General features: G+C 49.8%; 1 protein-coding gene across 1 annotated transcript; it reads right to left on the bottom strand.

The window, feature by feature from the left end:
* Positions 1-5,338: 5,338 nt before the first annotated feature.
* LOC136486116 (low-temperature-induced 65 kDa protein-like) lies at positions 5,339-7,739 on the bottom strand. The gene is made up of 5 exons (XM_066482902.1): positions 7,577-7,739; positions 7,164-7,475; positions 6,891-7,076; positions 5,742-6,800; positions 5,339-5,659 (listed from the first exon to the last, which is right to left on the bottom strand). The coding sequence occupies exons 1-5, from the start codon at positions 7,635-7,637 to the stop codon at positions 5,568-5,570; spliced, it is 1,710 nt and encodes a 569-aa protein (XP_066338999.1). The 5' UTR covers positions 7,638-7,739; the 3' UTR covers positions 5,339-5,567.
* Positions 7,740-11,483: the final 3,744 nt, after the last annotated feature.

The raw sequence follows: 11,483 nt of genomic DNA, 5'->3' as shown, positions 1-11,483 counted from the left end.
TAGTACGAACATATCGTCTTTCGTGTCATTTGATTCTACCCGTATAAACATTTTGTCTCATATGCTACCATCTAAATTTTCTTGTCACGTTATGCTGGCTTGATGACGCTTCTGCGATCAACATTGACTAGTATAATAGATAGCGATAGCTTTTCTCTACATCTAAAACATTCATAACTATTCCGTCCATAGGTCCGACACCAAAGCCGCTCGCTCCCATGCATCCCGTGTGCGACACAACGCAACATCAGGACACGAGCCCCCCCCCTAGCTGCCTCCACCGATGCCAGTCTTCATCCCGCCTGTGCCGCACAGCCGCTGCGTTGGCCTGCCTACTCTGACGCCAGTCCCCCGCCTATCTTCTTACCCCGACGCCGCGATGAACGCGCAATAGGCCAAAAACCCTAGCGGCCCGGCTGTAGATCCTTGCTGGCCGGCCATAGCTCTGACACCGCCGCCATCACTCCAGGGATCTCACCGCCCCCGCCAAGGATGCGGCGCTGGCCGGATCTAAGGACGCCCCGCCCCGACAGTGATGGCTTACGAGGCCACAGCACAACTCCCTCAAAGAGTCAAAGGTGCCCCCACCCCCACTCCGTCGTGTGTGCTGCCCCACCCCAGATCCATGGTTGCGGTGGCGGAGGCTGGATCATGGTTGCGATGGTAGAGGCTGGTTCCACGATGGCCTTCCCCAACGTCTCTGTCCTCCACATTCTCTATGGCTGTGAGTCCACTCTCTACCTCCCTCTCTGGATCTACATTGGATCTAGCATTTCACCCGATATGAGCAGGGAGCAATTGCAGGCGGTCATGTTTAAATTAATCATGTTTTGCTTTTGGATGCAACGTAGGTGTTTGATGGTATTCCACTGCGAAGAGGAGCTCCAGTCCTATCTACATCTTGGAGGTATGTGATTTAGAATTTTGGGTCAGTTGCTTGCCTGCAGTTCATTCTTTAGAATTGAATACTAATGAAAAATCATGTTGCCTCTACCATCTGATGAAAATCAGCTAGCTCTTTAACTCCTTATTATCAATATCAACCGTACTCTGTACTTGCATGTGTATCATAAGATTTGTGCTGAAACTCGCCCATCGCTGCCCATATGCTCAGAAAAGAGACATTGCTATTCTACCACTAAAAGTAAAAACCCCTATGTTGCCAGAGAGGAGGCATCCTAGAAGGTAGAAGCCCCTCACCCAAGCCCAAGCCCTAGCACAACTGCTTCATCCTGATGCTTGGTTCCAGACTCTGCACTTCTGCAGCACCCGTGCTTCCATGACGAGGGGCAAGGTAGCTCGCCTATCTATGCACACACTTCTAGTTGTGAAATCATTATGGATCCTCCAAATAGATGGTAACATAGAGTGCCTGTAATCAAATATTTTAAACCGGTTGTCAGTATGCAAAATGCACCAAAGTATTTACATGTTGTCAGTTCAGCGAACATATACTAAGGAAGCCATTCAAACCTAACTGCTTGGTGATTTTATAAAAAATAATTTTTGTTTGCATTTTACTATTTAATTAATAATCTAACACGGCACTACTTTTCCTTTTTTTATATATTCAACCATAATGAGCTGCAAATTACAATTATCTGCTGCAACATGTTCTAACCCTGGTAAGCTCTGTGTTTTTTAATGTTTTTTCAACTTTTTCAAGGTGATCTTGATATTTAATTTAACGAGACAACTGATCATTTTAAACATGTTTGGTATTGTTGAAGGGTCGAGATGGCGACTAGAGGGGGGTGAATAGTCATTTTTAAAACTTAATCGTATCGGCTAACCGAAACAAGTGCGGAATTAAAACTATCAGTCTAGCCAAGACTACACCCCTCTATCTATGTTCTCTAGCACCTTGCAAAGATCCTAATTAAGCAACAAAGGTGCTGGGCTAACTAGAGCTCACCTAACCAGTTCTAGAAGCAAGGTCACACAAACCTATGCCACTAGTATTTCAAGCAATGAGGGATCTCCTACACATGCTAGTAAGCAGAAGCACAAAGCCAACTAAGCTCACTAGCAATGCTCAATAACAAGGCAACCAATGCCAAATTTGAGAGCGCAAATACTTAGCTACACAAACTAAGCAAAGTGACTAACAAGGTTACACAAACCAAATTAGCCACGCAAGGGAGCTACTTCTATGCTACACAAGCAAGAAGGTAACTAGTGAGCTATACAAGCTAACTAATCACAAGAGCAACTACACATGCACAATGTATATAAAAGTAATCACAAGCTTGTGTATGGGGATTGTAAACCAACAGGAAGAACAAGATTGACACGGTGATTTTCTCTCGAGGTTCACGTGCTTGCCAACACGCTACGTCCCCGTTGTGTCGACCGCTCACTTGATGGTTTGGCGGCTAATTGGCATCACCCGCCAAGCCCACACGTCAGGCACCACAAGAACCTACTCCGAAAGTGAGGGTAGCTCAATGATACACTCAACTAGAGTTGCTCTTCGCAGCTCCCGTGAGGCGAGCACAATGCCCCTCATAAAGCTCTTCTCCGGAGTACCGCACAAGCTTCTTGCGGGCTTCGACGGAGACCACCACCAAGCCATCTAGGAGGTGGCAACCTCCAAGAGTAACAAGCACCACCGGCTTGCAACTTAATCACCTAGTGTTACTCGATGCAATCTCATAATGCAACGCACTAGAATCACACTCACTCACAATCGATTCGTACTCTTGCAAGCACAAGTGAGTTAGAGAGCATCCAAGCACTCCTACACAAGCCACATAGGCGTGAGGGTGCTCAGCTACCAGCACAAGGCCGCCCACACACTCCTTTTATAGCTCCAAGGGCTAAAATAGCTGTTACCCCTTCACTGGGCAAAGCGCGTACTGACCGGATGCGCAGGTCATAACGACCGGACACTAGAACCCAGCGTCCGGTCACTTACAGAGAGGTTCCAACGACGTTTTTCAGCGACCGGACATGTCCGGTCATCACTAACCAGACTCTCTAGCGTTCAGTCGCTTCTGGACACACTAAAAACACTGACCGGACGCTGTGACCGGACGCAGACCCTAAGCGTCCGGTCATTTTTCGCGCCAGTATCCGGTCACAGACCTTTCAGCGCTAAAACGGCTATAACTCTTAGCTCCGAACTCCGATTTCGATGATCTTCGACATTTTGGAAAGCTTACTCAGAGGGCTACACATCCCACATGCATACTTGATCCAAATCACAATGGATCAAAGCGGTATTCCAATCCAAGGACCATCCTACAGTTTGGAGTACACCGAAAAACCTTTTTCTCTTCTCTAAGTTGATTCACAATAACTCTAACTTCTTTTCCTTTGCAAATAAGTGTGCACCACCATGTGTATGTGTGTTAGTTTTTCAAAAACATTTTCCAAAGGATTAGTCACTCAACTTGCCACGCCACTCGATCTTAGCGATGATGCAAAGTTGGATCACTTGAGTGGCACTAGATGACCGATATGTAAACAAGTTTGCCCCTCTTGATAGTACGACCATCTATCCTAAACCCAGTCATCAACTTCTCTACACACCTATGACCGGTGAAATGAAATGCCCTAGGTTATACCTTTGCCTTGCGCATTCCATTCCATCTCCTCTAATGTCGATGCAACATATGCACCAACATAATCAACAATGATATGATCAACTTCATATCATCATGTGATCATATTGGTTCATCGATCTTGACTTCACTTGCTTTTTACTGTTGCCTTCGTCTGTTGGCGCCAAGTCTTGCTCAAGCTTTACCGCCACGCGGTCCATCGCTCCAAAGCCTCCGACTTGTTCTTCACGCTTGCAACCGGTCTATCAAGCCAAGTCTTGTCTTGATCTTCTCCACCTTGATCACATGACTCAATGTCATGTCTCATGTGCAATAAGCTCCTTCATCATCACATGTGTGAGCTTTGCAACATCTACAAGCCATTTTTACCTTCATGGCTTATGTTGCTCGCACATATGTACCTGTGGACTAATCACCTGTGTATCTCACATAAACATAATTATTCCACCTAGGTTGTCACTCAATTACCAAAATCACACAAGGACCTTTCAATTGTCTTGTACTTTATGATCTGATCAATGTACTTTCATTTTCATTGTTCATAGTTCTGTAAAAGGAGAAGAAGGAACTTATCCAGAAGAGTGAGAGATTGAAGCAACCACTGAATTCAGTAGGGGTGAGTGCAACTTGTTTCTGTGATCTTTGAAATAATGTTGAAAGACGAGATGCCCGATCACACTTAGACCTATCAATGACCCTGCCAGAGTCAAGATCATCCAAGTGTGCTGAAGTTCCACCTTAAAGACAAGTTTTGGGTGTTGCTAATAGACATGACACAAAAGGTTAGGTGCAGGTCGAGGTTTATCCTCAACGAAAAAATTCATAACACATCCAAGAGATGACATTGTAATGTTTTATTCCAAGAAATTAATTTTGAAAGACATGAGTGTGTCGCACGTGCATGTCTACTAGATCTTATAACTTGCTTTACCGCATTATTGATTTATTAATAAGTATGCAATGTGCTAATGATACATGTGTTGGTGTTGCGGTGGAGGTTATTTCCACTACTCAGGTTAGGATTCACAACAATTTCCAATTATGCATGTAGTTGTATGGCAATTAATGGAGTTGCAATGTAATTATCCATAAAGGAAAATATTAGACTGTAATTTGAGGGAGTACCTGTTTGTGATATCTTTCTATAGTTCTAATTTACACATCTGAATGTTACCGTAGCGTTAGCACGGGCATGCTACTAGTACTAGCAATAAGCACAAAATTGAGCTCATTAAGATTCAAATAGTTTCAAGCTAGACAGTTCCGATCTAGACACCAGCCATTCAGAAATTCATCAATTCAGGAAATAAGCCAACGACTAAGACCATGTTCGCTTGTCTTATAATTCGTATTTTTTAGCTTTTTTTCAGCCAGAACAATATTTTTTCTCTCACAACAAATCAGCCAGAACAGTATTTTAGCCTATTTTTTCATCGAAGCGAACGGAACCTAAGGGGCTGTTCAGCTAGTATTAAAGCCAGCTGATAAGTCGGCTTAAACTGTTTTGGTGTGAGAAAAATACTATAAATTCTAGCTAATAAGCTGATTAATAAGTTCAAGCGAACCGGCCCTAAATTAGTTCCCGACCATTCAGGAAGCAAGCAATATTTTAGATTTTGGGCTATAACATAAGTTCATCGGTAATGGTTCTTACTATTTTAAAACCATCACATCTATTAAATCTATCCAAATGGATGGCTCTTATTTGCCAGCACTGTAAAAACAGAACATTTGGATGCAGCACGCGACAAGTACGACTGTACGAACGCAACAAAAACGGAACATTTTTTTCAACATATACATACATACAACAACTTGTGGAAATGTTGATACACAATCACACGAACATGTAAAACCAGAGCGCACCACGGCGAACACAACCAGCACGCTTATTCCAGCTTCGGCTCCACATCGCAAACCACGTCATTCACGTGTACACGAACCTGACACAATAATCACACAGAGCAGCCGTGCTCTCCAGACTCCATTAGTAGCAGCACTTCACATGGTATTCGTGTTCAGCTTCGCGCTGCCGATCTCTTCCCCGCGGATCACAGGCGCCTCCGTCGCATAGCCTTCCTTCACGTCTTCCCCTGCAACCCGTCTCTCGTCAGCTTTGCTAATGGTGAGTTCCTTCTGGCAAAAAAAAAAGGTAGTTCTATTGTTCCAATGTACCTGTGGCTGTGGCTGGCTGTACGGTCTCGGAGACTCGGTTCCCGCCGGTGAGCGACGTGACGGCATCGCGCGCTTTGGTGATCACCTGACCGGGCGCCGGCACGCGCTGCGCTACCGTGCCCCCGACGTCCTCCTTGCGCCGCTGCACGGCGCCGGAGATCGCCTCGCTGAGCGCGCGGTCCTCGTTACCCGGACGGAGCTTCTCGGCGATGTACCCCGTGACGGTCACCCCCTTGTCCTGCCCGCCGGCGCCGGGGGTGGCCGTGTCCTGCTGCACGCCGGGCCCGGGCGTCGCCGTGCCGGCAGACTGCGTGGCCTGCTGGACCTTGCCCGCCACGGCGGTGCCGACGCCGGCGACCTTCTCGTACACGGTGCTCGCCAGCTGCTTTCCGTACTCTGTGGTGCCGGCAGCCGCGGACTTGATCTTGTCCGTATAGCCCGCCGGCCCCAACGCGGTGTTGGTCGCGTTCGTGGCAGCTGGGGCGTCCTTCCACTCCTCAGCGCCGGTGTCCGACACCGGCATTGCCTCGCTATGTGCGCCTTCCGCCTTCGCCGAGCTCTCCTGCGGACGGAGGTTGGGCGCGACGGCGGCGACCTTGTCGTACACGGTGGACGCCAGCTGCTTGCCGTACCCAGTGGTGCCCGCGGCCGCCGACTTGATCTTGTCCGTGTACCCGGCGCCTCTCGTCGCGTCCGTGTCCGTGGCCTCGGGGGCGTCTCTCCACTCCTCCGCGCCGGCGGTGTTCGACGCCGGCACCGCCTCCGTGCGTTGTTCGTCGTCGCGCTTCCCCACGCCCACAGCGGTGCCGACGCTGGCGACCTTCTCGTACATCGTGCTCGCTAGCTTCTTGCCGTACTCCGTGCCGCCGGCCGCCGCGTTCTTCAGCCTGTCCGTGTAGCTAGCGCCACCGGCCGCGCCGCCCACCGTGTCCGCGGCCTTGTCTTTCCGTTCCTCTGCCTTGGCGCCCTTCTTGCCCGCGCCCACGTGCGCCGGGTCGTCGGACAAACTCATCGTCTCGAATTGCTGCACCACGGGCGTCGTGCCTATGTCCTCACCCTCTGCAACGAAAAGGAAACGTGTCAAGTGCCAGGGCAACACGAGCAGAGTGCCAAAAGACATGATCGAGTGGCGTTCGGCGTGTGCCATACCTCGCGCTGCGGGCGTCGTGGAGCGCGGCGCGGCCGTATCCTCGACGACGGGGCCGCCGATATCACCGAGCCGCACCCTAGGTTCGGCGCCGTCGCCCTCCACCTCCTGCACGGCCGGTGTGCGCGCCGGCTGATCGTACTTGGCGACGAGGTCCTGCACGGCCGGTGCCCTCGCCGAGTCGTACACTGCAAACGGGTCGCGCAGACACGTAAGCACACGTGCAACCGAATCAGCCTAGCACGCGGCGCCGGTGAACAGGTGGGAGCACTTACTTGGCGCGCCGTGCACCTCGGGGTCGGACTCCATGACGACGGGCTTGTCCTCGACGTCCTCCATGTAGCCGCCCTTCTCCACCGCGTCCTCCTCCGCCTCCTCGCTGCTGCTGCTGCTGCCGCGGCCGGTGCCGGTGCCTGCGTCCCCCATGCGCTCGTCGCCGCCGCCGTGCTCACCGTCGTGGCCGTGGCCGTGGCCGGCGAGGGTGTTCTTGATCTTCTTGATCTTCTCCTTCACCTTCGTCAGCACCGGCTTGTGCTGCTTCTCGTCGCGGTGCAGCTGGGCCTGGCCCCCGGCTCCCTCGTCCTCCACTGCACGCGCAGCATCACAGAGTAAGGTAAGAGAGAACGCGTAGTACGTAGCGCAGACTAGCGATCGGCTCGGTGGCCGGCGGGGTCGGGGAGTAACTCACCTTCGCCGGTGTTCCGGAGGCCGACGTCCTCGGGGACGTGCTTGCGCGTGAGAGCGTCCATCGCCGTCGACCTCGACGCGACCTTGGTCCGATCGAACTGGTGCAGCTCGCGATCGAAGGTGACAGAGCCGCTGCTTTTGGGGACCGTGATCGGTGATCCTCAATCTCTGACTGCTTTAGTGAGGGGCTCGACGAGGATATAATAGGAGCGGGCCGGGGAGGCGAGGGCCACCTCGACGCACACGTGGTTATGGGCGGGAGGGCGGGCGGACGCGTGGCGGGTGCAGGAGCTGCCGTGCGCCCGTGCCGTGCTTCGGTTGGGCAGGGAGAGAAGCGACTGGAAGGCTTGCCTATATGGAAATGGAACGAATAATCACGCTTGATGAGATCTCGTGGCCCGTCGGGCGTCAGGTGGCGGGGTTTGGGACGCGGGGCACGCAGCAGTCCCATGCTGTATGTGTTGGCCTGCCTACGGTCTAGCTGAGCCAGCTACTTAGTCTACTACACAGCTGTTATATGAGAGAGGTCCGCCGGATCAGAATAGCTACTTGGTCTGCTACTGCTGTACGTACACGGCTAGACCAACCAGAAATAAACAGACGCGCCAGATGCGCGGACGCGGGCGCCGGGGCGAGCTCGTCGGCGGCGGCGGCGCCGGTGGTCACCGGTGACAAAGAGAGAAGGAGATAGATAAAAAAAATCCCTTTTTTTTTTACTAAAACATATGTGTATTGTATAGTATTTCTGTTGGGACGCGGGGCATGCATCCCTGTCGTGCCGCGTGGATCCTTTGCCTGCTTCTGCTTGTCGGTGTACCGTGTTTCCCTGGTTGGGTGAGGCCGGTTTGGGTGAGGCCGGTTGAGGTGTGCAGTGTGCACCCAGCCACCCCAAGACCCAGACCCTGACTAGAAACCCAGGGCGCGGCGGTTGCCGGCTTGCCGCGCCTACCGTGAGCCTGTCAGTCCATGAGCTGAACCATTTGCACTCTGTTATAGATAGTGTTATATACTCTATATTAAAGTAAAACAGATGTGCCATATATTACAGATTTACAGTTGAATATAATGCAGACTATATATGAATATTTTTATATTCTATTCGTTGCAAATATATTGTCCTATGTCTTATATTTTATCCTATTAGCAGAAGAAGATTGTTGGCATAGCTTACACTGTGTAGTGAGACGAAGTATAAAAAGAAGTAACCTGTGTCTATGACAAATCCTCAAATTCGCATTGCACCGTCGCTAAAAAAAATTGTACTTGCTGCATTTGTCGCTACCTAGTTGACTTTGCAGTATTATTTGACATTACGATGTATAGTTATTATTATATAATCGAAGCACTAAGCACTAAGGCCCGCTTAGATCCTTAGAATTGAATTTATTTAATAATCATAATTTAGACATATATTAATTAAGATAATATGATTGTGTATTGTATATTATTGTTGGCTATACCATAGAGATACTTATGTGTTGTATTTCTATTATAGATGAGTGAGTTGAAGAGCGTGTCAAAAGTTATAAAGTAAAAACATAGAACGATGATCTATAGAATTAATTTCTATCTCCCACTATATGAATTTGAGATAGGCTTATATGTGAACTTTAAAAAACGGTGGAATATCAAATTTCAAGCCAAATAGCCTAATTTATTAGGTAGATTTTAATTTCACCAAATGAAAGGATCCAAATGGTCCTAAGGGATATTTAAGCTACCGCAATGCCACTTAAAATAGTTGTCGGAGACCAATATTAGGGTACCCGAAGAGGAGCTAATGACCATCAACATTGATTCATCCGAGCAGTCAAGAGCGCGACTACAGCTCCAACCGATCCCCAGGCGCGCAAGCTTCGCCTCGCCCGACCCCGAGGTTGTGGGCTCCGTCTCGCCCGACGGAGACCCATACCGCCGCCAACCACTCCAGGTCCAAGCGTATGGGCCTAAGTCAAAACTCTGACACCAAGGAAGAGACCGGCACGCCCCGATGTAACCCGTGGTCACGATGGGCCATATCTGAGGGTTCACATCAAGAACAGCGTTGGGCGTGTGGGTGTTGGTCTGCCTAACCATCGTATGAACGCTAACAGGTGCGTCAGTTCATCACGACGTCCGCTGGGACGAAATGGAACGCCATGACCCGCTGACGACGCCTGCGCGTGTGAAAGGTCCTAATATGGCTAGAGGGGGGGGTGAATAGCCTATTTAAAAATCTACAAATCAACTAGAGCAATTTGATTAGTATGACAAATAGCGTAATGCAAACTTGCTCTAGCTCTACAAGGGTTGCAAGCCACCTATCCAATAATTCTAGTTGCAATGAATACTTAGGCACACAAACTAGCTATGTAATTACTCACTAAGAGCTCTCAACCTTGCTACTCTAAAGAGCTCAACTAGATGAATGTAAATAATAAAGCAAGCTCTCAATTCTAATTACACTAAAGAGCTTGTATCAACTAGTTTGCAAGAATGTAAATGAGTGAGTAGAGTGATTATACCGACGTGTAGGGGATGAACCAATCACAAGATGAATATATAGCCAATCACCGGGAGAATGACAAAGAAGAGAGACAATCGATTTTCTCCCGAGGTTCACGTGCTTGCCAACACGCTACGTCCCCGTTGTGTCGACCAACACTTGGTGGTTCGGCGGCTAAGAGGTGTTTCACAAACCTCGTCCACACGATTGGACACCGCAAGAACCGACCCTCAAGTAAGGTAACTCAATGACACGAGCAATTTACTAGAGTTACCTTTCGGCGCTCCGCCGGGGAAGGTACAACTCCCCTCACAATCACCGAAGGCGGCCACGAACAATCACCAACTCGTGCCGATCCTTCACCGCTGCTCCAACCGTCTAGGTGGTGGCAACCACCAAGAGAAACAAGCGAAATCCGCAGCGCAACACGAATACCAAGTGCCACTAGATGCAATCACTCAAGCAATGCACTTGGATTCTCTCCCAATCTCACAATGATGATGGATCAATGATGAAGATGAGTGGGAGGGCTTTGGCTAAGCTCACAAGGTTGCTATGTCAATGAAAATGTGCAAGAGTTTGCCCCTTGAGCCGGCCATGGGGCTATAAATAGAGCCCCCATCAAATAGAGCCGTTGTACCCCTTCACTGGGCAAAACACGCTCTGACCGGACGCTCCGGTCATACCGACCGGATGCTGGCCCTCAGCGTCCGGTCGCCCGATGGACGCCACGCGTCACCAGCTTCAAACGCTGTTCGTCAGATTTCAACGGCTACGAAGCTGACCGGACGCTCCGGTCAAAACTGACCGGACGCTGAAGCCTCAGCGTCCGGTCGTTTCCAGTAAGCTCCCCGAGGCATGTTTTTTCGACCGGACGCGTCCGGTCCACCTTGACCGGACGCAGACCAGCGTCCGGTACTCAACCCTATCCACTGTGCCGTCTGACAGCTCGACCGGACGCAGCCTTTCAGCGTCCGGTCGCTGAGTGACCCAGCGTCCGGTCAGTAGACCGACGCCAGCATGATTTCGACCAACTCCATTTCAACTATAACTTCTTCACCCTTGCTCAAATGTGCCAACCACCAAGAATTTTGCATCCGGCGCAATAGAAAATAGACATTTCATTTTTCCAAAAGCGCCGAATCCCGCCTCGCAAGCTCGGCGGGAGGGAGAGAGGGACCCAAACCCATCTCAACCCTGCAAACACCTTGTGCACATGTGTTAGCATATTTTCACAAATATTTTCAAGGGTGTTAGCACTCCACTAGATCCTAAATGCATATGCAATGAGTTAGAGCATCTAGTGGCACTTTGATAACCGCATTCCAATACGAGTTTCACTCCTCTTAATAGTACGGCTATCTATCTTAAATGTGATCACACTCACTAAGTGTCTTGATCACTAAAACAAAATGGCTCCTAC

This window comes from Miscanthus floridulus, chromosome 1, assembly GCF_019320115.1.
Source record: "Miscanthus floridulus cultivar M001 chromosome 1, ASM1932011v1, whole genome shotgun sequence".
Taxonomy (NCBI): domain Eukaryota; kingdom Viridiplantae; phylum Streptophyta; class Magnoliopsida; order Poales; family Poaceae; genus Miscanthus; species Miscanthus floridulus.
Note: the sequence above shows the minus strand (reverse complement) of the source record. Positions and strands in the feature narration are given on the sequence as shown.